This window comes from Saccoglossus kowalevskii, chromosome 6, assembly GCF_978046115.1.
Source record: "Saccoglossus kowalevskii chromosome 6, keSacKowa6.1, whole genome shotgun sequence".
NCBI classification, from domain to species: domain Eukaryota; kingdom Metazoa; phylum Hemichordata; class Enteropneusta; family Harrimaniidae; genus Saccoglossus; species Saccoglossus kowalevskii.
Window position 1 is genome coordinate 7,397,604 of NC_140646.1, and position 27,849 is coordinate 7,425,452.

At 35.2% G+C, this 27,849-nt stretch overlaps 1 protein-coding gene across 3 annotated transcripts in view; it reads right to left on the reverse strand.

Annotated features, from left to right (window-relative positions):
• Positions 1-26,864, reverse strand: part of LOC100379045 (centrosomal protein of 89 kDa-like) — a 51,499-nt gene extending 24,635 nt beyond the window's left edge. Inside the window, exons 1-8 of one of the 3 annotated variants that reach the window (XM_085499997.1) lie at positions 26,783-26,864; positions 25,907-25,996; positions 24,105-24,406; positions 18,341-18,575; positions 17,624-17,741; positions 17,450-17,514; positions 15,049-15,130; positions 1,353-1,535 (exon numbers count right to left, since the gene is read on the reverse strand). In XM_085499997.1, coding sequence (XP_085356123.1) covers positions 1,353-1,535; positions 15,049-15,130; positions 17,450-17,514; positions 17,624-17,741; positions 18,341-18,575; positions 24,105-24,406; positions 25,907-25,960 — 1,039 coding nt within the window. In that variant the 5' untranslated portion in view covers positions 25,961-25,996; positions 26,783-26,864. Of the gene's footprint in view, positions 1-1,352; positions 1,536-15,048; positions 15,131-17,449; positions 17,515-17,623; positions 17,742-18,340; positions 18,576-24,104; positions 24,407-25,906; positions 26,055-26,782 lie in introns of those variants that run through there. The other 2 variants (XM_085499996.1, XM_085499998.1) reach the window with 2 other exon arrangements.
• Between the last annotated feature and the right edge of the window lie 985 nt (positions 26,865-27,849).

Consider the following 27,849-nt stretch of genomic DNA (forward strand, 5'->3'; position numbering starts at 1 on the left):
TTGTTATTTTACATGTTCACATGAATTTTATTCAACAGTTTTCACTTATCTGTGAAAATAGTGAAATTCAAAACCAGTGAATAATTAATAAATTTACAGTACTGTAAACACCCATCGACCTTTCTTTCTGGGAGACAGGGAAAGTCAAACAATTCATAAATCCTAATTCTTTATCAACACTTTAATTTGAACATGCAAAATAGTTTTAAACCTGTATGAACACAAAGTAAACTACATGCAAAGAGAACAGGTAATATGACATGCTGTATAGTTACTGTATAATATGTTTTCAGCATAAATTAACAAAAGTTGTTGTTGTCATCTTAGCAGTGTAGTGATGAAACACTTCTGTGGCATAAAAGTGCAGCACAAAAGTTGTTGAAATTGTCAATATCATTTTAATATGCAGTCGTGTATGACCTTGCCTTCACAATCATTTTGATGTCATAGAAGCATTTCATCACTAGAGAGAGCAATTTATATTGAACTTCCCTTCAGACTTCTACTATATTCAGACACAACATGCAAGTGATCATTCCAGGGTATGCAAATTGGTACATTTTTAAAACAGCACATCACAAAAACATCTGAAATATGATGCGCTGTGACTTTATAATTTAAATGAATTAAAAGGTAGTAAGATTAAAGAAAAATTCTTAATTACACAAAATTGAAATAGATTTTAATGTTGTTTGCATGACCTGGCTTATCAATTAAGGATGCATACTGTAAACCACTTCAATTTTACCAGAGATAAATATTCAGGAATTTTGCAAGTAAGTGAAAAATACCCAAATTTTTGCTGATTCTATGACATGTAGTATCAGCCACTATCATCAGATTTTGTCTCTACGAATGTCATAAAATTATCTAATCGCAAAATTCCTAGTAGCAAAAAATAAAACGGTTTACAGTGGTTGCAGCATGTGTTATAGTAAAAAGTCAAACCAAATGCATTCTTTGATGCTCAGGAATTGAAACTGAGTTGAGTGGTGTATAATTTAATTGAGTTTTTTTTCATCAAAAATGCAAACAAAGAATAACCACTGGTTTGATCAAACTGACAATATGACCATAAAACAAGATCTGTTTCTGGTCCAAAGTCATTTTAAAAAAAAAACAAGCATTTTTCTTTGCCAATTTATAGGAAACACAAGAAAGTTGTGCATGAACAAGATATTGCACCTCTCCTTCAAAAACTTTCGAGCACAGTCTTTGAAACAGATCTCAGATCTAATTTTTTAGAAATTCTAAACATACAAGAACAAAATATTAAACTTGCATAGAAGAAATGGCACCCAGATCTCGAATCCACCTTATGTCCCTGTAACACAAACAGACTGTTATTTTACCTTCCTGACTGGACAGAAAAGTCTGAAATGTTTCTTGGTGGTCCTCAAGTCTCTGATGCATTTTATCTTTTTGAGCTTGAAGGAGATCAAGTTCATCTTTAAGATGCCTATTTTCATCTTTGACTATTTGATATTTCTTGTTCAAAGTCGCTGTTTTACGCTGAAGATGATCATATCGGTCATCTACAGAAAAAAATTCATTTGTCAGTTCATTACATGACTGCTATGAATACAGGTACACATCTTGTACTAATACTGAAAAACAAATACATGTTATTAGTGACACTATTGCTATGTTCACACAGCAGCATTCTATCGGAGCCGAACTACTGCTCCTCCCACGGATTAACAGGAGATTATATACAATGCGTTCATACGGTCGGGAGCCGAACGAGAGCCGAGATCTGCCAGAGTTAGATTCAGTTCGTTCAGAGTCGAGCGGAACAGTGCCCTTGAATAATTAGTGACTGAAAACGTTTTTAGTGCCGTGCTTGTGTTTTTTCTTTACATGGCATGATGCTGTTGAGCTAGGAGAAAAAAGAGCCTGACCATGGAGGTAGAAAAGAATGTGGATATCATAGAGGGACTATGGAAGAATCTAAACCTACCAGGAACATGTCACTGTACCGCGATCGCTTCTACGATTTTTATCTTTAGTGTCTTGAAAAAGTTTCAGTTCAGTCGTTCTTTCAAGTTTTTGTCGTACAATTTCGTACGCCATTTTTTGTTTCCCATTCAGCTATCAATCTATCGCAATGATTCGTTACTATACACTATACCGCCATAACTGAAATGAGAGGTTACTCGAAGAAGACGATTGAGGGCGTGATTTTGGCTCCGATAGTTGGGCTCGATGCGTTTACACGATCGGAGCGATGTCGGGACTCAACCCTATCGGAGTTCAACGCCGTGGGTTTAGTGGAGCCGAACTTGGCTCGAGCCGAACGTGTTTACACGGCCATTTTTGCTGGCTCAAGCCACTGGGCTCCGATAAAATGCTGTCGTGTGAACGTAGCAAATAGTATAGAGGTTTTTGTAATGACACCAATGACAGTAACAGCAGTGAGAACAACATGAATACACATTAAAATCCTTTTATATGTACATGTACAAGATATATTCTAACTTAGGCATCAGAGAGTGAAGATGTGAGTGAAGCCATTCTTCTAGAATCTTTAACATTTGACAAACATGTATGTGTTGCTTAGTAGCAAATAATCTACAGTCAGTCAGGTCACATTGTTGTGAATAAGGTAATAAAAACATTGATTATTACTCAGTCATGTTATAATAACGTACGAAAGATTAATGTTTGTTTTTTCAATATTCATGAGAGTGAACACTACATCCTAAAGGAATACGGTAGACAATTACCAGTAGTAATTTTGGAAGATATTCTGAGCATTTAGGAAGTATGTTACACTTTTCACCAGGATAACATCTCATTGTCAAAACAGAGTTTGCACTAGTTGCAATAAACATTGTATTCTTAAATAGGTACATGTATGAGAGTCTATAAACAAAAACGATACGAAAAAATATTGAAATGTTGCAAATTAGAATATTTATAGTAAACTACGTGTCCCATAAGGCCCATATTAAATACTTTATCTCTCTTTGAATGCTAGAATTATTACAACCACAATTTTGGTGACAAATACACATAATTTTAGGTTGCCTAAGTATCACAATTAATTTCTATATTAATTTTAGACAAAACAGACATAATTTTAGGTTGTCAAGTATTTTTATAAAATTTCTAAGTTAATTTTAGACATAATTTTTATGTTACCTACAGGTTTATGAATGGTGACAAATATTGGCTAAGGTACTAAAAGACTTAAAACAATTAAAGTAATCCCAATGTAAAACATACTGATTCATATCACTAAATCTACATACGAAATATTGTAATACAAACAAGAACATTTCTTTTTTCTTTTTTCTATGATAGCATTCAAATTTGACAAAATTAAATTTGTGCGAGAATGTTAAAATAAAAACACAATAAGATATTGCTTGATTTGTGGAGTATACCAGAAACATAACTGTAACTGAACTCCAATGAAATATAATGCCTCCACTGCAATTGTCCCACCACTGTAACCTATGACCTGAATAGAGAATATAAAGTTGCCCAACACACATGAATGTGTTAAAAGCTATTTGTTTTCAAGTGAGATACACTCAAATAAACAGCAACACAATCACAGTATCTTAAATAACTGAAACAAAGAGAAAAAAGTAAGATTGAATTGCATTTATTGTGGACACCAGCGCTGTTAATGCTGTAACAGATACCAACATGTATTATACCTAGGTACTTTTATTAGGATTAAAATATGTTATTAACAAAGATCTTTTGATGCCAGCTACAGGAGTCAAAACAAACAGAAAAAAACATCATCTTTGGAAATATATAATGATTAAATCATTGAACTCAATCTATTTATGCACGATGCAAGAATAACAGAGCATATTGTATAGCCAGACAAGACTAGTATACTGGTTCCACCATGGTATTTGTAGCATATTGAATAGCCAGACAAGACTAGTATACTGGTTCCACCATGGTACTTGTAGCATATTGAATAGCCAGACAAGACTAGTATACTGGTTCTACCATGGTACTTGTAAGTTGTAGCATATTGAATAGCCAGACAAGACTAGTATACTGGTTTCACTATGGTACTTGTAGCATATTGAATAGCCAGACAAGACTAGTATACTGGTTCTACCATGGTACTTGTAGCATATTGAATAGCCAGACAAGACTAGTATACTGGTTCTACCATGGTACTTGTAGCATATTGAATAGCCAGACAAGACTAGTATACTGGTTTCACTATGGTACTTGTAGCATATTGAATAGCCAGACAAGACTAGTATACTGGTTCCACCATGGTACTTGTAGCATATTGAATAGCCAGACAAGACTAGTGAACTGGTTCCACCATGGTACTTGTAGCATATTGAATAGCCAGACAAGACTAGTATACTGGTTTCACTATGGTACTTGTAGCATATTGAATAGCCAGACAAGACTAGTATACTGGTTCCACCATGGTACTTGTAGCATATTGAATAGCCAGACAAGACTAGTATACTGGTTCTACCATGGTACTTGTAGCATATTGAATAGCCAGACAAGACTAGTATACTGGTTCCACCATGGTACTTGTAGCATATTGAATAGCCAGACAAGACTAGTATACTGGTTCTACCATGGTACTTGTAGCATATTGAATAGCCAGACAAGACTAGTATACTGGTTCTACCATGGTACTTGTAGCATATTGAATAGCCAGACAAGACTAGTGAACTGGTTCCACCATGGTACTTGTAGCATATTGAATAGCCAGACAAGACTAGTATACTGGTTCCACCATGGTACTTGTAGCATATTGAATAGCCAGACAAGACTAGTATACTGGTTCCACTATGGTACTTGTAGCATATTGAATAGCCAGACAAGACTAGTATACTGGTTCCACCATGGTACTTGTAGCATATTGAAGAGCCAGACAAGACTAGTATACTGGTTCCTCCATGGTACATGTAGCATATTGAATAGCCAGACAAGACTAGTATACTGGTTCTACCATGGTACTTGTAGCATATTGAACAGCCAGACAAGACTAGCATACTGGTTCTACCATGGTACTTGTAGCATATTGAATGGCAGACAAGACTAGTATACTGGTTCTACCATGGTACTTGTAGCATATTGTATAGCCAGACAAGACTAGTATACTGGTTCTACCATGGTACTTGTAGCATATTGAATAGCCAGACAAGACTAGTATACTGGTTTCACTATGGTACTTGTAGCATATTGAATAGCCAGACAAGACTAGTATACTGGTTTCACCATGGTACTTGTAGCATATTGAATAGCCAGACAAGACTAGTGAACTGGTTCCACTATGGTACTTGTAGCATATTGAATAGCCAGACAAGACTAGTATACTGGTTTCACCATGGTACTTGTAGCATATTGAATAGCCAGACAAGACTAGTATACTGGTTCCACCATGGTACTTGTAGCATATTGAATAGCCAGACAAGACTAGTATACTGGTTCTACAATGGTACTTGTAGCATATTGAATAGCCAGACAAGACTAGTATACTGGTTCTACCATGGTACTTGTAGCATATTGAATAGCCAGACAAGACTAGTATACTGGTTCCACCATGGTACTTGTAGCATATTGAATAGCCAGACAAGACTAGTATACTGGTTCCACTATGGTACTTGTAACATATTGAATAACCAGACAAGACTAGTACATGTATACATGTTCTACCATGGTACTCGTAGCATATTGAATAGCCAGACAAGACTAGTATACTGGTTCCACCATGGTACTTGTAGCATATTGAATAGCCAGACAAGACTAGTGTACTGGTTCTACCATGGTACTTGTAGCATATTGAATAGCCAGACAAAACTAGTATACTGGTTCTACCATGGTACTTGTAGCATATTGAATAGCCAGACAAGACTAGTATACTGGTTCCACCATGGTACTTGTAGCATATTGAATAGCCAGACAAGACTAGTATATTGGTTCCACCATGGTACTTGTAGCATATTGAATAGCCAGACAAGACTAGTATACTGGTTCTACCATGGTACTTGTAACATATTGAATAGCCAGACAAGACTAGTATACTGGTTCTACCATGGTACTTGTAGCATATTGAATAGCCAGACAAAACTAGTATACTGGTTCCACCATGGTACTTGTAGCATATTGAATAGCCAGACAAGACTAGTATACTGGTTCCACCATGGTACTTGTAGCATATTGAATAGCCAGACAAGACTAGTATACTGGTTTCACTATAGTACTTGTAGCATATTGAATAGCCAGACAAGACTAGTATACTGGTTTCACTATGGTACTTGTAGCATATTGAATAGCCAGACAAGACTAGTATACTGGTTCCACTATGGTACTTGTAGCATATTGAATAGCCAGACAAGACTAGTATACTGGTTCCACCATGGTACTTGTAGCATATTGAATAGCCAGACAAGACTAGTGAACTGGTTCCACCATGGTACTTGTAGCATATTGAATGGCCAGACAAGACTAGTATACTGGTTCCACCATGGTACTTGTAGCATATTGAATAGCCAGACAAGACTAGTATACTGGTTCCACTATGGTACTTGTAGCATATTGAATAGCCAGACAAGACTAGTATACTGGTTCCACCATGGTACTTGTAGCATATTGAAGAGCCAGACAAGACTAGTATACTGGTTCCTCCATGGTACATGTAGCATATTGAATAGCCAGACAAGACTAGTATACTGGTTCTACCATGGTACTTGTAGCATATTGAACAGCCAGACAAGACTAGCATACTGGTTCTACCATGGTACTTGTAGCATATTGAATGGCAGACAAGACTAGTATACTGGTTCTACCATGGTACTTGTAGCATATTGTATAGCCAGACAAGACTAGTATACTGGTTCTACCATGGTACTTGTAGCATATTGAATAGCCAGACAAGACTAGTATACTGGTTTCACTATGGTACTTGTAGCATATTGAATAGCCAGACAAGACTAGTATACTGGTTCCACCATGGTACTTGTAGCATATTGAATAGCCAGACAAGACTAGTATACTGGTTTCACCATGGTACTTGTAGCATATTGAATAGCCAGACAAGACTAGTGAACTGGTTCCACTATGGTACTTGTAGCATATTGAATAGCCAGACAAGACTAGTATACTGGTTCTACAATGGTACTTGTAGCATATTGAATAGCCAGACAAGACTAGTATACTGGTTCTACCATGGTACTTGTAGCATATTGAATAGCCAGACAAGACTAGTATACTGGTTCCACCATGGTACTTGTAGCATATTGAATAGCCAGACAAGACTAGTATACTGGTTCCACTATGGTACTTGTAACATATTGAATAACCAGACAAGACTAGTACATGTATACAGGTTCTACCATGGTACTCGTAGCATATTGAATAGCCAGACAAGACTAGTATACTGGTTCCACCATGGTACTTGTAGCATATTGAATAGCCAGACAAGACTAGTATACTGGTTCTACCATGGTACTTGTAGCATATTGAATAGCCAGACAAAACTAGTATACTGGTTCTACCATGGTACTTGTAGCATATTGAATAGCCAGACAAGACTAGTATACTGGTTCCACCATGGTACTTGTAGCATATTGAATAGCCAGACAAGACTAGTATATTGGTTCCACCATGGTACTTGTAGCATATTGAATAGCCAGACAAGACTAGTATACTGGTTCTACCATGGTACTTGTAACATATTGAATAGCCAGACAAGACTAGTATACTGGTTCTACCATGGTACTTGTAGCATATTGAATAGCCAGACAAGACTAGTATATTGGTTCTACCAAGGTACTTGTAGCATATTGAATAACCAGACAAGACTAGTATACTGGTTCCACCATGGTACTTGTAGCATATTGAATAGCCAGACAAGACTAGTATACTGGTTCTACCATGGTACTTGTAACATATTGAATAGCCAGACAAGACTAGTATACTGGTTCCACTATGGTACTTGTAGCATATTGAATAACCAGACAAGACTAGTATACTGGTTCCACCATGGTACTTGTAGCATATTGAATAGCCAGACAAGACTAGTATACTGGTTCCACCATGGTACTTGTAGCATATTGAATAGCCAGACAAGACTAGTATACTGGTTCCACCATGGTACTTGTAGCATATTGAATAGCCAGACAAGACTAGTATACTGGTTCTACCATGGTACTTGTAGCATATTGAATAGCCAGACAAAACTAGTATACTGGTTCTACCATGGTACTTGTAGCATATTGAATAGCCAGACAAGACTAGTATACTGGTTCCACCATGGTACTTGTAGCATATTGAATAGCCAGACAAGACTAGTATATTGGTTCCACCATGGTACTTGTAGCATATTGAATAGCCAGACAAGACTAGTATACTGGTTCTACCATGGTACTTGTAACATATTGAATAGCCAGACAAGACTAGTATACTGGTTCTACCATGGTACTTGTAGCATATTGAATAGCCAGACAAAACTAGTATACTGGTTCCACCATGGTACTTGTAGCATATTGAATAGCCAGACAAGACTAGTATACTGGTTCCACCATGGTACTTGTAGCATATTGAATAGCCAGACAAGACTAGTATACTGGTTCTACCATGGTACTTGTAACATATTGAATAGCCAGACAAGACTAGTATACTGGTTCTACCATGGTACTTGTAGCATATTGAATAGCCAGACAAGACTAGTATATTGGTTCTACCAAGGTACTTGTAGCATATTGAATAACCAGACAAGACTAGTATACTGGTTCCACCATGGTACTTGTAGCATATTGAATAGCCAGACAAGACTAGTATACTGGTTCTACCATGGTACTTGTAACATATTGAATAGCCAGACAAGACTAGTATACTGGTTCCACTATGGTACTTGTAGCATATTGAATAACCAGACAAGACTAGTATACTGGTTCCACCATGGTACTTGTAGCATATTGAATAGCCAGACAAGACTAGTATACTGGTTCCACCATGGTACTTGTAGCATATTGAATAGCCAGACAAGACTAGTATACTGGTTCCACCATGGTACTTGTAGCATATTGAATAGCCAGACAAGACTAGTATACTGGTTCCACCATGGTACTTGTAGCATATTGAATAGCCAGACAAGACTAGTATACTGGTTTCACCATGGTACTTGTAGCATATTGAATAGCCAGACAAGACTAGTGAACTGGTTCCACTATGGTACTTGTAGCATATTGAATAGCCAGACAAGACTAGTATACTGGTTCTACAATGGTACTTGTAGCATATTGAATAGCCAGACAAGACTAGTATACTGGTTCTACCATGGTACTTGTAGCATATTGAATAGCCAGACAAGACTAGTATACTGGTTCCACCATGGTACTTGTAGCATATTGAATAGCCAGACAAGACTAGTATACTGGTTCCACTATGGTACTTGTAACATATTGAATAACCAGACAAGACTAGTACATGTATACAGGTTCTACCATGGTACTCGTAGCATATTGAATAGCCAGACAAGACTAGTATACTGGTTCCACCATGGTACTTGTAGCATATTGAATAGCCAGACAAGACTAGTATACTGGTTCTACCATGGTACTTGTAGCATATTGAATAGCCAGACAAAACTAGTATACTGGTTCTACCATGGTACTTGTAGCATATTGAATAGCCAGACAAGACTAGTATACTGGTTCCACCATGGTACTTGTAGCATATTGAATAGCCAGACAAGACTAGTATATTGGTTCCACCATGGTACTTGTAGCATATTGAATAGCCAGACAAGACTAGTATACTGGTTCTACCATGGTACTTGTAACATATTGAATAGCCAGACAAGACTAGTATACTGGTTCTACCATGGTACTTGTAGCATATTGAATAGCCAGACAAGACTAGTATATTGGTTCTACCAAGGTACTTGTAGCATATTGAATAACCAGACAAGACTAGTATACTGGTTCCACCATGGTACTTGTAGCATATTGAATAGCCAGACAAGACTAGTATACTGGTTCTACCATGGTACTTGTAACATATTGAATAGCCAGACAAGACTAGTATACTGGTTCCACTATGGTACTTGTAGCATATTGAATAACCAGACAAGACTAGTATACTGGTTCCACCATGGTACTTGTAGCATATTGAATAGCCAGACAAGACTAGTATACTGGTTCCACCATGGTACTTGTAGCATATTGAATAGCCAGACAAGACTAGTATACTGGTTCCACCATGGTACTTGTAGCATATTGAATAGCCAGACAAGACTAGTATACTGGTTCTACCATGGTACTTGTAGCATATTGAATAGCCAGACAAAACTAGTATACTGGTTCTACCATGGTACTTGTAGCATATTGAATAGCCAGACAAGACTAGTATACTGGTTCCACCATGGTACTTGTAGCATATTGAATAGCCAGACAAGACTAGTATATTGGTTCCACCATGGTACTTGTAGCATATTGAATAGCCAGACAAGACTAGTATACTGGTTCTACCATGGTACTTGTAACATATTGAATAGCCAGACAAGACTAGTATACTGGTTCTACCATGGTACTTGTAGCATATTGAATAGCCAGACAAAACTAGTATACTGGTTCCACCATGGTACTTGTAGCATATTGAATAGCCAGACAAGACTAGTATACTGGTTCCACCATGGTACTTGTAGCATATTGAATAGCCAGACAAGACTAGTATACTGGTTCTACCATGGTACTTGTAACATATTGAATAGCCAGACAAGACTAGTATACTGGTTCTACCATGGTACTTGTAGCATATTGAATAGCCAGACAAGACTAGTATATTGGTTCTACCAAGGTACTTGTAGCATATTGAATAACCAGACAAGACTAGTATACTGGTTCCACCATGGTACTTGTAGCATATTGAATAGCCAGACAAGACTAGTATACTGGTTCTACCATGGTACTTGTAACATATTGAATAGCCAGACAAGACTAGTATACTGGTTCCACTATGGTACTTGTAGCATATTGAATAACCAGACAAGACTAGTATACTGGTTCCACCATGGTACTTGTAGCATATTGAATAGCCAGACAAGACTAGTATACTGGTTCCACCATGGTACTTGTAGCATATTGAATAGCCAGACAAGACTAGTATACTGGTTCCACCATGGTACTTGTAGCATATTGAATAGCCAGACAATACTAGTATACTGGTTCCATCATGGTACTTGTAGCATATTGAATAGCCAGACAAAACTAGTATACTGGTTCCAACATGGTACTTGTAGCATATTGAATAACCAGACAATAATAATAATAATAATACCTTTACCATGTGATGTCACTATCAACAATGTCATGTTGATTACAATATCTGTACAAACAATTCCAAATGATATTCCTATCCCAGACATATCAAACACTAATTGTTATACCTTCTTCATGTTATCACAGCAAAGCAGTTAATTATGTGTTAATTTGACAGTTTTCACAGGTTAGTATTTACTGGGGATTAACACTTAGTGCTTCAGTCATCTGAGTAGAACCTGAGATGGACATGCATTGGGACACAATGACACTAATGATATTACAGTAAATGACAATGATATGTCAAAAAAAAAAAGTATTAGAAAATGTTTTACATTTACAGATTAATGAGTTTGTTCACTATTTAATGTGTGGGAATTGTTTACTATTTACATATGATTTGTTTACAGATTTTGAATTGTGTTTACTCTTTACATACTATTATGAGCAATAGTTCTGTGTATGGAGGGTCCTGGATCTGAGACTGACTTAGGAGCAGCATACATAGGTACCATAATATACTGTGAATCCACTACACTCACATTGTAAAGATCATCATCTAAGTAAAGATAGACAGAAAAGAAAGACATCGAGAGAAAGAAGAGTTGTGTAATGCTATTGTAAATCGTTTCAATTTTACGAAAGAACAATTTTTGCAAGTCGGTGAAATACAAAAAATGTTATAGCAGTAAGTGTAATAGTAATAGTAAGTGGTTTTCACAACATTTTGTCTCAAAGAATGCCATAAAATTACTATGGTTTACTGTATGTCTGTAACAAATGTATTACGGTACATAGTCTATACAGCAAAGTGATATGCCGTATTTGCTGTTTGCAGCACATGCACTGATATGTAAATTTCTACGGTCAAAATACAACATTCTAAAAGACATTCCAATCAAAATTTAAAATAATTACATAAATTAAGAAATATTTATACTTCTTTTAGGTTTCATGCTGTTGCAAAGCTAAATAAATAAATTGTTTTAAAGGCAAGAAATATATAGAATTATTGTACATCTCACAATGAAAACAATAGAAAGTAGCCATCTGCAAAGCTCTGTACAGATGTATTCAAATGTGTTCTGGAGATTTTCCTTATTTGGCTAACACGTATCAGTATCTTATTCAGAACACAAAATTGCCTGATTCATGCCAATTTGTGGAGATTCCCCACTATTTATTAGTGCTTTTTTCCTAAAGGTAATTTTAGAGAATTTTATCACCAATCACACAAGTATATGCATGATTTGTTGTCGTTTTCACCCCAAAATGACACATGTCCAACCAGAAATTACAAATAAATGTCTTTGTTGTCGTTTTCACCCCAAAATGACACATGTCCAACCAGAAATTACCAATAAATGTCTTTGTTGTTGTTTTCACCCCAAAATGACACATGTACAACCAGAAATTACCAATAAATGTCTTTGTTGTCGTTTTCATCCCAAAATGACACATGTCCAACCAGAAATTACCAATAAACGTCTTTGTTGTCGTTTTCACCCCAAAATGACACATGTCCAACCAGAAATTACCAATAAATGTCTTGGTTGTCTGTTCTTCAATTGGAAATGATGTCATGGGAATTTCCCAAAAAATGCCATAAATACTTTACACAATGTACCCTATCATTCCCAAACTACTGAACACTCAAAATGTGTACGCATTGTTCAATATTGGCTGACGATGCCAAAAGCAATGGATTATGAGTGATTTGAATAAATATCGTAGAAACTGAGCCAGAATGAAAATGAATGCAGAAACAAGCAAAGATCAACCAGCTGAAATTATGGTAGAGTTATTATTTCATAAATACGCCTTATATTCAGAATGCGGGAAATTCAACTCTTTTTTTAAATCCGGGATGAGTCAATGCATATTAAAGTCACATTTGAACACTTTCCATTCATGACATCAGACATGGCAAGAATGTAGCATGTGACAGGAATTGAATCCAGTCCGTGAATGCAAACAATCCTACAGCCATGAATCTTGTAAAAGTATGTACCGTAAAAATCTGTATTAGAAGCCCCATCTCTAATAGAAGTCGCACCCTTTAATTTTGAATAATTGAGAACCAAAATTTCATCATTTCTCATATGTGTAGATGCCCTAATAGAAGCCGCATCCCCTCTGTTGCATTGTACCATTTTAATAAAAGCCGCGATTTCTAATACAGATTTTACAGTACATCAAGTCCCAAAAGCATGTTGATTAGCAATCGATAATACAAACACATGCTGATAGAATCCCATAATTTAATATCCACTGTATCCCCCTTTTATTTTAATACCAAGTGCACCAAGTCTTTGAGAACCGAGGGCTCTATGTTCTCCCATTCCTTTACTGCCCTTGCATTTAGCTGCTTCATGGTCGGCTGCTGAAAATTCTGTCATTCAGTATCCCCCAGCAGTTTTCAATTGGATTCAAGTCTGGTGAGTTGGGGGCCATTCCTTTTTACGGAGAAAGCCAGAAAGTTTCCTGGAACATCACTCCTGGCTCACACAGGCGGTATGAGCAGGTGTACCATTCTGCATAAACACCATGTCCGAGCATCATTTGTACATCTTCCGGCCAGTGACAGGACAACTCCTCTTCTTTCTGTTTATGATGGGCACCAGTGTCGGTTCCAGTATCTCCTGCAGATAGTAATGACCATTTACTGTGGTCCCTTGTGGCACTATGTGAAGCTCAGACAACCCATGGTATGGGCACTCAACTTCACCTGCACTTTCTCAGAACTATCGGTGTAGACCCGGTCAATTTGACTGTTGAGTGTCGGAAACAAATACAAGGGGCACTCGTCAGAGAAAATCCAGTTCTCCCAGTCCTCTGGCGTCAAGCTGGCCTAATTCCTTGTGAAAGACAGCCTTCTTCCCTTTCTGGATCTCTGTCAGTCGTGATACTTTGGGCCTCTTGTATGTCATCAAACCAATTTCTAGGTCATATAGCGATGAACAGTGCTCTTAGAGCCTTTCTCGTCAATGTTTTTTAGTCTGCGACTCAACCACCTACATGACTGTTGCCTTCTGTCCTAGGCCTTCCTGATGATGTCCCTGGATCTGGCAGTGAGCACACGAGGACGTCCAGATGGGGGTTTATCTTCAAGGCCTGCACATTGCTTGTGACACTAGGTCCACTTCAAAACCCATTGTACAGTCCTCCCCAATGACTTGGCAACCTGCTCACAAGTTTTGCCCACACTACAAAGGGCAACAGCTTGGGCATGGAGCTGGGAGCTGGGAATCAGAAAGTCTGTGATGTCAAGATTTCACTTTGCCCATGGTGTGTTCATGTGGGCATCTCTCAAGCCAGTGAGACAAACTGATATATTCTGAACATTTTATGCAATCAGCCGACACATATGACCCAGATGGACAACCACACGCCAGCTCGCTGACCAGGTGGTGTCGGATGTGAAAATAATAGGGGGGGGGGGGGGGGTAAATGCCTGAACAATAAGGTGAACGAACTTTTGGGACACTGTGTATATTATTATATACTAGGAAAGGATGTAATAAGTAATAGGATTATCAGAAAAAGATCACTATGTACTCAACCTTTGTTACACATCAGCTGATATGATCGTAATACTGCCTTCAAGCATACATGTATTATGCAGCATTCTCATAATAACCTAGCTCAAAATATTAAAATTGAACAGAAATAAACAAAGTGATCACTGTGAGATGATTTGTCACATACATACATAGCAGTTCACAGGGGTTTCAGAGAAAAGATTCTGTTATGTACCCAGTATGTAGATATATAGAATTACCTGGTTCTTGACTGCTAATATGACTCCCACCATATCCATTCATTCTACCACCTTCTGATTTACTGACATCAACTTTTACAATCTGGAATAATCATTAATAAAGTTAGTTGACATTCTGAAAAATCATATATCTGTAATTTTTGGGTATACATGTATGAAGATTGTCACATGAGGGAGACAAATCTCCATATACCCCTCAGTTGCAGTTAATAGTTATTTAAATATGATGCTATCACAAGAATACCACAAAGTATGCATAACGATCATATTATTAACATGTAACAGAGATTGATGCATCAACAGTACTGCCTGAGTGCATACTTTCCAGTATTCTTATAAAAACCTTGTTATTGTATATCTTTTTCTTACTTGTAGTAATAATAATGAGAGACTATATGCCTGAAATGACAACAAAAAATGTTTTGCAGTGTGTGTCCGTTTGTGTTCAGTGACATAATTCTATTTTTGCCACACTGAAGCACCTGTGCGTCCAATATAAACAAAGTTGGTATAAGTGTTTGAATGTGGCGTTATAACTTGGAAGACTTCAATGTTGCTGATGTAGTTTACCCCATATAAGGGAAATTTGAATATTCAAATGAGTGCTTATAGATTTTGGAACAAATGCTTATAGTTTTTTATGGAACAGCAAATTCTATTGTTATCGATCCTGGATGTATAATTCAAATTATTATTACCTAAAATGCTATATTTTTATTATTGCGCATTTGGCGAGAAAACTTCAATTAATGAACTTGCAAGTTATTATCTCCTACCAAATATGCTAATTTTCCCTAGAGAGGTTTATATCCTAATATTTAATGACGTTTCACTTTTACGATGTGGTTGCGATTCAGGCTTGTATAGTAGTTTAGTACAGTTAACAAATTTGAAGACCCACATATCTTTATAAAATATAGTTCTCAGCAAAGTTTTATTTTCCTACATGGAGTCCTATATATTAACTACGTACAATTTTTTCAAAAAATATCTTCTTGCTTGCAAAAAGAAACTCTACCATGAGAATTTCATTTTTACATCTTTAGTCAAAAAAATTATAATGCTATGAATAATGTAAGAGTACAAGCCCATTAGAAAAATGTGAAAGCTTGAATTAAAATAAAAAACCCTGCCTACCTAATTATTAATTTTTTTTAATATTAATATTTAATTTATTAGCAGAAAGTGCTAGATTGCTTGCTTGCTGACTACCCTTCACCTATATGTAACAACAAAACTTCTAAATCAATAAAGCTACATTGTAAATTTAATTACAATTTTAATAATAAGATACGATAGTACCACCTGCATTTAACACTAACAGTCCATATTGTAATTTTATCTGTTGTTGTTGCTCACATGTTGAGCTTATATATAACATAGGCAATAAAAGAAACTCTTTCAAAAAAAATATGAACTGGTTGACATCCTGATGATAATGCCATTTAACCTTGAAAACAAAATTTAATTTAAATAATAGATACATTCCTTTACTTTCCATCTTGGTAGATTAGCTAGCTGTCACATCTGTGTGCACTTTTTAATACCACAATCACTTTAACACAAGGTTCAACAGATAAATTATAAAAAGAATTTGCAACAAATGTTACAGTACTACGGTAGCTACATATTTCATGATTTGCATAAAGAATAAATTATTGCTTTCACAGCTGATGGTAGTGATATTTTTTGGTAATATCATCCCAGTACAATATGATATCAGCAATATTATAGATTTTATCAACACTATTATAAGTGAACAAGTAGTCTGTGTTACAGGTGATATTATAAAATAATGTTAAAAATTATATTATTATTCATAGTCTTGTATATTTTATATTCTTTGTCAGTATCAGCACCATGGTGTAATTGTCCCATGCATCCATTGCCACCCTAATCCTACTCTTTAAGGAGGAACTGTCTCATTAACACCACTGTTTACAGTAAAACTGCCTCCCTATCACCACTCTGCCCAAAGTGTTGTTTTGGCACTTTATTCCCCAACATTGTTTGTACGATCACTGATTCACATTCATGCCTGGCGTCAACACAAAGAGTTCATCACTACCATATATGGATGCCATAAGAGACATGAATGCACGTCTTTGATTGGATAGATGCTTGATCCTGTTTCAGTACAAGCTCACCAGGTTGACAAAGCTTTCAGTTGCACAATTTTGAATTGCTGATTACATCTAATTTATTATAACAAACTTTTTTTTGCATTATGTATTTTTGAGGGAAAAAAAAAAAACTGGTACTGTTGCATAACTTAGATGTAACAGCGTTAATTTTTGGCAGATCTTTAACATAATTTTAATTGAGTCTAAATATCATTTTCACATTTCCAGTAATTCACATAAAATATGCAATGGTATTTCTGTAAGAAAGTCAAACTTACTGGTTCCTCAATAATTGGATGAGAGGTGCTTTTACTTCGACGTGGTGATCCACTATCATCAAACCCTGTCAAGTAATAAACATAAGAGAATATATCATGATTTCCTAGCACAATAATACCATCAACCATGATAAACACATAATATATACCATCAACATGCTACCATCTACTTACCATTATTGCTTCTTTTTCTTTCCCATGGTGGAGGGGGTGCACCTAAGTCTGAGAAATCATCAAGTGGACTACTAACAACGGTTAAATCACTAGTCACGGAAGATGGACGTTCTTTCCCCTAGAATAAAAAAAAAACATTATTATAAAGATAATGGCATACAGGCATGTCAATGATGATTACTTCTGATATCATAGTTAAACAGTCAAAATAAGTGATTTTGTTCTATTGTAATAATATATCAGCTAGATATCAATTAATTTGTTTTAAAATTGTTATAACTGAACAAAAAATGTAGCATTAATGTCAATTGTATTTCAGTCAGGAATTATCAGGAAATAATGAATTTGTAGTGTTTTCAGACACAGTGCATGACAAGACATGTAATGACATGTAATATAATTTATTAACCTATAAAAATCCAACAGGGTTCAAAATTGTGCACTTTTCTGCATTCTTCTGGAGTAGCATAAATGAGAGTAAATTAAACCACATTTTAATAGCAACAAAAACACTACATACCACTCAATGTCTTATATTTTACTCTATTACAAATTCAACTGATCAAGATAGACATATCTTTTGGAAATTTTTGGTGTAAAACTTGCTGGTATTGCTAATAACAACTTTTAATTTCAATTTAAATCAATAATAAATAAACTGGAATAAAAACATTCTTGATAAAGATTGGACAAGAGAATTAAAAATTAGATGTTAACCTGTTTTCTAAGTTTGTTTGGCTGTGAGTAAATGATTTCTTGTACTCTCTCTTGTCTATATTCCGCTTCTCTGTCAATTACATTGTACTGTGGATGTGGTGACCTTGGAGATTCCTCTTCTTCATCATCTTCCAACTCTGATTCTGTTTCACTCTCTGGTGGAGTCTGAGCTTTGGGACGGTTATCGATTTCATCTTGAGCCATATCATGACGCAATGTATCAATAGTGGAATACCTATAACATATCAAATCACTAACATCATTAAAATCAACTTATATCTATTTCAAGTGTTTGCATTAGCTTCATGGTGCATGCTAGATTATTGACTGAAAGGTTAGAAGATCAATCCAAATCAAAGCACAAATTAACTGCTATTCGATGTTTACTGTCAGTAAGTTTTTACTAAGTGCCCTCTTTCCCTCCCTCTCTCAATCTAATTTTTTTCTATATTATAAGAGCATAAAATGTATTATCAGAGCATAACATTTTGAAAATCTAGAAACATTTCTACATACCAGGGTATAAAATGTACAATGTACAAATTTTCCCCAAGCTTAATCAAGCCTAGGTTCATTCATAAACAACAATAATTATGTATTTTTCCAGAATACAAAACACAGATCAATTGACATACTTGGTAATGATATAAAACATTAAGTATCAAAAGTGGTCATTTCAAACCATGCATACACATGTACATGGTTTTGTTGCCTCTCAACCTGTACTCAGGTAGTGCAATGCACAAATTGAACAATCAGACATTTTTTGCATGGCTCTAATTACCTACTAAACTTGATGTACTTCTCATTATTAACATACTAAAACCTGTTTTCAAAACAGGTAGCACAGCAGATTTCCATGTTATTTTTATTCCAGTGCACAAATTGGGAATATTCTAAGAGAACAACCAATTTCATATTACAATAATAATACATTTCAAATTCAAAGAAACCATAAAATTATTCAATTATTTATTTTCATTCTAGTTTTAAGTATTTACAAAATTGAGGTAATTTTAATGAAAGCAAATGTGTGAAGAAACAAAGTATTTTATACAAGATGGCCATGGCAAACACCTGCCAAGAGGAAGTGACTGTCATTATTTACATTGTATTTGTTAGCACATGTGATTACATAAATGACAGTGGTGTGTCTATGGTTTCCAGTATACAATGGTTTAGTATGTGTTCTTTTAACAAATACAGTACATGTATAAGGAAATGGTTAGAACAGGGATGTTAAATTTTAGTGTTTGGTCTTATCAGTACTGTGGTCACGCATACAGTAAGTACATTAAATGTATCACAGTTTTCATATTTTGGACTGATCAAACAACTAATACTGACAGGAATGATTGTATTGATGAGGAAATACATAAAAAATACACAAATTTTAGTGAACATAAATCTACATGCCATTAAACATGTAAATTACAAAGATCCAAATCACTGTCACTTAAAAACACTGCAGCATATTATAATATCAAATATACATGACACTGTCCTTTGAACACACTAATGTCCAAGAACCCTCTATCCCCACCTCTTACAAGTATATAACATATAAATTTCTTTTTCTTTTTTCTCCAAACTCAATGCACACAGATGGCTTTTTATCCTTAAATTGTCTTAAAATTTCTGAATTTATTATGACTTTTCATGAAAACCAAATATTTCTGTTTTCAAAAATTCTGACAAACAATCTAAAATAAAACTGTAATGTGTGCATTTTTAACTGCTGTGTGTAAATATTTTAGTGCTTAATATGAAATTAAATAGTCTGCTAAATGAAGTTTTAGTAATCGGACAGAATAAAATTAATTTTCGATACGATATTAATCAAGCTGTTAATCTGCATGTTGAATGTCTGTGTGAATGAATTTGTTTTCTAAATATTACCAGTAGAAATTAAAGTTTTTTATACATGTAGTATCATATCATATACATTTTACTGTGATACCAGCTGTGTGATACACAATAATATTGTTCAACTTGTTGTTTACACTGCACCAAGTCATTTAAAATAGATTGAGCCATCCAGCCTCAACAAGAAAATCACAACTCCCTTACCAGTTACATGTAAATATATTTGTTTCTCATACATGCCCTCTTAATTGGTAACATGTAGTAACATGGCCAAAAATCAAATCTGAAAGCTAAGAGTTATATTGATCAAAATCTGATGTACTATGTCGTTTATAGACTAAGCTATTATTACAAAAAATACCACCCTACATTGCCATGTAAAATTTTGCTTTATGTGTGCACTAAACTAAATACAAATGTAGGAAAGTCTGTAAAGTTTGGTATTATGTGCACACTAAACTAACATACAAATGTAGGAAAGTCTGTAAAGTTTGGTATTATGTGTGTACTAAACTAACATACAAATGTAGGAAAGTCTGTAAAGTTTGGTATTATGTGTGCACTAAACTAACATACAAATGTAGGAAAGTCTGTAAAGTTTGATATTATGTGCGCACTAAACTAACATACAAATGTAGGAAAGTCTGTAAAGTTTGGTATTATGTGCGCACTAAACTAACATACAAATGTAGGAAAGTCTGTAAAGTTTGATATTATGTGCGCACTAAACTAACATACAAATGTAGGAAAGTCTGTAAAGTTTGGTATTATGTGCGCACTAAACTAAATACAAATGTAGGAAAGTCTGTAAAGTTTGGTATTATGTGCGCACTAAACTAACATACAAATGTAGGAAAGTCTGTAAAGTTTGGTATTATGTGTGCACTAAACTAACATACAAATGTAGGAAAGTCTGTAAAGTTTGATATTATGTGTGCACTAAACTAACATACAAATGTAGGAAAGTCTGTAAAGTTTGATATTATGTGCGCACTAAACTAACATACAAATGTAGGAAAGTCTGTAAAGTTTGGTATTATGTGCGCACTAAACTAACATACAAATGTAGGAAAGTCTGTAAAGTTTGATATTATGTGTGCACTAAACTAACATACAAATGTAGGAAAGTCTGTAAAGTTTGGTATTATGTGCGCACTAAACTAACATACAAATGTAGGAAAGTCTGTAAAGTTTGATATTATGTGCGCACTAAACTAACATACAAATGTAGGAAAGTCTGTAAAGTTTGGTATTATGTGCGCACTAAACTAACATACAAATGTAGGAAAGTCTGTAAAGTTTGATATTATGTGCGCACTAAACTAACATACAAATGTAGGAAAGTCTGTAAAGTTTGATATTATGTGCGCACTAAACTAACATACAAATGTAGGAAAGTCTGTAAAGTTTGATATTATGTGCGCACTAAACTAACATACAAATGTAGGAAAGTCTGTAAAGTTTGATATTATGTGTGCACTAAACTAACATACAAATGTAGGAAAGTCTGTAAAGTTTGGTATTATGTGTGCACTAAACTAACATACAAATGTAGGAAAGTCTGTAAAGTTTGATATTATGTGCGCACTAAACTAACATACAAATGTAGGAAAGTCTGTAAAGTTTGGTATTATGTGTGCACTAAACTAACATACAAATGTAGGAAAGTCTGTAAAGTTTGATATTATGTGTGCACTAAACTAACATACAAATGTAGGAAAGTCTGTAAAGTTTGATATTATGTGTGCACTAAACTAACATACAAATGTAGGAAAGTCTGTAAAGTTTGATATTATGTGTGCACTAAACTAACATACAAATGTAGGAAAGTCTGTAAAGTTTGATATTATGTGCGCACTAAACTAACATACAAATGTAGGAAAGTCTGTAAAGTTTGGTATTTCGTGTGCACTAAACTAACATACAAATGTAGGAAAGTCTGTAAAGTTTGGTATTATGTGTGCACTAAACTAACATACAAATGTAGGAAAGTTGGTAAAGTTTGATATTATGTGCGCACTAAACTAACATACAAATGTAGGAAAGTCTGTAAAGTTTGGTATTATGTGCGCACTAAACTAACATACAAATGTAGGAAAGTCTGTAAAGTTTGATATTATGTGCGCACTAAACTAACATACAAATGTAGGAAAGTCTGTAAAGTTTGATATTATGTGCGCACTAAACTAACATACAAATGTAGGAAAGTCTGTAAAGTTTGATATTATGTGCGCACTAAACTAACATACAAATGTAGGAAAGTCTGTAAAGTTTGATATTATGTGTGCACTAAACTAACATACAAATGTAGGAAAGTCTGTAAAGTTTGGTATTATGTGTGCACTAAACTAACATACAAATGTAGGAAAGTCTGTAAAGTTTGATATTATGTGCGCACTAAACTAACATACAAATGTAGGAAAGTCTGTAAAGTTTGGTATTATGTGTGCACTAAACTAACATACAAATGTAGGAAAGTCTGTAAAGTTTGATATTATGTGTGCACTAAACTAACATACAAATGTAGGAAAGTCTGTAAAGTTTGATATTATGTGTGCACTAAACTAACATACAAATGTAGGAAAGTCTGTAAAGTTTGATATTATGTGTGCACTAAACTAACATACAAATGTAGGAAAGTCTGTAAAGTTTGATATTATGTGCGCACTAAACTAACATACAAATGTAGGAAAGTCTGTAAAGTTTGGTATTTCGTGTGCACTAAACTAACATACAAATGTAGGAAAGTCTGTAAAGTTTGGTATTATGTGTGCACTAAACTAACATACAAATGTAGGAAAGTCTGTAAAGTTTGATATTATGTGTGCACTAAACTAACATACAAATGTAGGAAAGTTGGTAAAGTTTGATATTATGTGCGCACTAAACTAACATACAAATGTAGGAAAGTCTGTAAAGTTTGGTATTTCGTGTGCACTAAACTAACATACAAATGTAGGAAAGTCTGTAAAGTTTGATATTATGTGTGCACTAAACTAACATACAAATGTAGGAAAGTCTGTAAAGTTTGATATTATGTGTGCACTAAACTAACATACAAATGTAGGAAAGTCTGTAAAGTTTGATATTATGTGCGCACTAAACTAACATACAAATGTAGGAAAGTCTGTAAAGTTTGATATTATGTGCGCACTAAACTAACATACAAATGTAGGAAAGTCTGTAAAGTTTGGTATTATGTGCGCACTAAACTAACATACAAATGTAGGAAAGTCTGTAAAGTTTGATATTATGTGCGCACTAAACTAACATACAAATGTAGGAAAGTCTGTAAAGTTTGATATTATGTGCGCACTAAACTAACATACAAATGTAGGAAAGTCTGTAAAGTTTGATATTATGTGTGCACTAAACTAACATACAAATGTAGGAAAGTCTGTAAAGTTTGATATTATGTGTGCACTAAACTAACATACAAATGTAGGAAAGTCTGTAAAGTTTGATATTATGTGTGCACTAAACTAACATACAAATGTAGGAAAGTCTGTAAAGTTTGATATTATGTGCGCACTAAACTAACATACAAATGTAGGAAAGTCTGTAAAGTTTGATATTATGTGCGCACTAAACTAACATACAAATGTAGGAAAGTCTGTAAAGTTTGATATTATGTGCGCACAAAACTAACATACAAATGTAGGAAAGTCTGTAAAGTTTGGTATTCAAAGTTTGCTTACACACAGAGGTAATAAAAGTTGCCCTAAAAATTCAGAAAGGAGGAACCTGAATGCAAAACAAATGTACTCAAGAGTCTGGAGTGTCCCTCGACTTATGTTCATTAAATATTTAATTTTGTAATACATAGTCTATCTTATATTGCCAAAAAGTCAATCCTATGTGTAATTTGGTGATTTGATGACAAATAAAAAAAACTTACCCAGGAGTTTCTGGCATATCATCATAGTTGTACATACTACTACCAGCTAAACTACCAGGAGAACTGGACACTCTTGCCATTTTCTGTGTTCCAGTTCCATCTAATGATCCAGTCATTGTCCCAAAGTCACCTGAGTTATGAGGACTAGCAATAACTCTGCCTCCAAGGCTAGCTGTTAAGATTCCAGTTACAAATGGTGATCGTGTCTTTTTTAAAACTTTTGGACTCTCGGGAACAACTGTCTGTGATTTGGGTACAACTGCCACCATAGGACGAGGAAACAGTGCTGCTCCTATATTGGGCTACAATTAAATAATATAAAAATATAAGCTTGATAATTTTGAAAAATATTATTATAGAAACATTACATGTATGTTACAGCATAGAATTTACTGTGAAGGATAAAGCAATCCACCAGCAATATTGCTGTGTTGGTATGTAAACTGCTAGATACATTGCTATACTGATACAAGTACATGTACAAATATAAATCCTGATACATATTATGTAGATGTATGTTCCTCCTTGAATTCATATTTTGCATTTAGTTAAATGTCATTATAGTTATAAATTTTGCAGCAAATTTATTACTGGTTTAATATAAAATAGAATTGTTTCTAGTTCTGAGATATTCACACAACAGCAAGTTGGCTGCATACTGATAAAGGAAACTCAAGGATTATTCCCCCAAATAAGAAATCTGAAGTTATCAACACTAAATGATTTAATATGATAGAGAAATAAATCAAATCAATTTGACAGTAATCCATGCAGACTACCTACATAACAATTGGGCAAGCTGTTTTTAAGAACAAGTAAAAATGAAAAATAGAGTATTAAAGGTATCCTCACAAAATAAACAAATCTGAGTTTCCCCCCAAAGTGCAATTAAGCACAAATTTACGAATGAGGATTATTGTACAGTACCACCTTTTGTGTTGAGTCTGAGTCATCATCCTGGTCTTGGGCTTCGGCCTGAGCCAACACCCCAGAGTAAGGCCTGAGCCAACACCCCAGAGTAAGGCCTGAGCCAACACCCCAGAGTAAGGCCTGAGCCAACACCCCAGAGTAAGGCCTGAGCCATCCCCTGGCGTCAAATCAAGAGGATTGAGAGCCACTTAACTGTTCTACTCTCTGATTTTACTGATCAAATTCAGTTAGAAACATTAATTTCAAACACCCCCACCCCACCCCACAATAATATATTAATTATTGATTTGTTGCACAATTTAACAACAAACTATTTGTCCGTTGAGTCATGTATAGCATTAATAACCTATATATTACGGATGTATTGTCATACTGGATATTTTAACTCTATGGCCTGACAAAGGTTATTCTGAATGCATAACAGTTCAGTCAGGATTAACACGCGGTCGAGATAAATATCTTGATAGACGAGGCTGACTGTGGTCCTAACGAACTTTCGCATGTTTTTTTTTTTTTTTTTTTTTTTTTTGGAAACGAGCCAAACGAATGAATCAAAACATGTTATAAAGTCTAAAAAAAAAACATGTGTATTTCCGTTAAACCGTTAAGACAGCGACGCCATGGTCACGTCTAACGAATGATACGCTGCAGTTCATTTTCAGTGTTCCCACTACCGTATTCATGTCATATAATCGTCGTTGTAAACAAACCCAAATGCACAGAGCTCGACGCCATTATAGCGTCGTTTTCGGTTGCATAGCAAAGAGGGTCAAGAGCGAGTGCCGACTGCAAACAGCTAGCTCGTACGACATTGTGTACATCTAACCGGCAAACTAGGGCCCTAGCACTACGTGGAGCAATAACAAACTTACCCATGTTCTGTTCAATTTATCCTTCTTTCTCTTCTTGTCTTTTTTGCCAGCCATGACTCCTCATACAGCAGAAGAATTTCAAACTGAGTACTAATCAGAAAGTATGCGCATGCTCAGACCTGCGATTGAACTGAGAACGAGGTTGGGATACACCTTGTGGTTTCCCTGGAAACTGGCGTGGCACATGCTCAATGCAATGGTGAATTTTAAGGTAGAAGCTTTATACTCAGATATTTTGAGAAAGTTTCTCATAAATCGCATTACAATGTTCATAGGTTTAGTGTGTAAAAAATCACAAAGATATGTGAACGTCGCTCGCTATGAGTCCCAAACCGAACACAACGCGATGCGAACGGATCGTTTTTTTTACTTTTCACCCATATATGTAAAAACTTGGTAATCAACATACAGTAATATCACATTTATCAATAAAGTTAAGTTCCTATCCCCATTAAATTTTATGATATATTACCTATAATAACAATAACCAATCTATCCAAAAAATCCAAATACTTTTGTAAAACTGTAATTGTAACAACCAAGAAAGCAACAAATATCAGGCTGCATCCTGAAAACAACGAGATGACATGTTTTGCCATAGCCATTATTTAGACTGTCATAGTGGTTTATTTCCACTGTGCCATTGTTGACTTTTTAAATAAAATTAATAAATTGTTGAAAACTGAAACTTATGTGTAGCTGTACGTCGATGCAATAAAAGTTTTGTAAGTGAATAATTATGTGCATTGTGAAATGGGTATAATCATCCCAATTTCTGTTTAGAATAAATATGCAAATAATATGAAAATATGCAAATTAGAAAATAACAGTGGTTTAAATGTCTGGGAGAACATAAATATAGATACTCGTAAATACCTGGAAGTGGAATGTGATCTATACTCTACTCAGTCTGAGCAGTGCCTGATTCTCACTTTGACAATCTTGAAGTAGGTTCGACAATTTTTTTATTCTTCGAGTCTTATCGTTATTACCATGTGGATACATATATTTTTCATGTTATTTAACCATAACTTCACTTCTTTTTATCGGATTTATTTCATTGTTGTATGTAATTATCAGTATTTATTATCTTTAGTTATGTTATCAAGATTGAGTAGTTGTAATCAAAGTTTCTATAGATTTATGCTGTTTTCGTGACGCAAAGAAACACACTTTGGCCTGTATTCAGCCATTTCTATCAGTTTACATAAGTGTATTCTCCCTGATTGGCTCAATTAAAACAACCAATCATATTAATTGACGCCAAGGATTAAAATTCTAAGGTGTGAATCCACCCTTGTCTTTAAATTGACAAAGAGTGTTAATTAAGACAGACTTCATCCTTTGTACTCCAAGTGATACATTGTTCCAAATCGTCCTAGCGTATGTAGTTTTCAACTAGCTCTATCTCATTGCTGTACAACTGAATAAATGCGTGTTCACCATTAGAACATTGCACACTGGTATACCGTCTACTGCTTGATGTATCTACAGTCTATCTGGTGAGATTTAAAGATCCTATACTGTTTGTGGCAGTTTTCCCCCACAAAATTGGTGCCGAGACCAGGATTCTCAACCAGACCTCCACGACTCAACGTCAGATCACAGCAAGCAATCATGCCAAGAACAGTTCAACTCATCCAGAAGCGGGATAAAGCTCGGACGCAACTCCGAAGAGTCCTCGAACCAGTTGAACTACTAGTCAATCAGTTCAATGAGCTACAAGACAAAGAGACCGCTCATCAAAATATACGCGTGCAGCAAGTGACGATAGAAAGAAAACTTAACGATCTCATTGCCGCTAACAAAGCAGTCATGGACGTCGTCGATGTTGACAGCCAAGAATTCGACGAAACAGAGTCGTACGAAGTCGATGTCAGCCACCGATGCACCCGACTCACGCTATTCTTGGAGGAACAAAATGCGACAGCCCAACGCGGTCA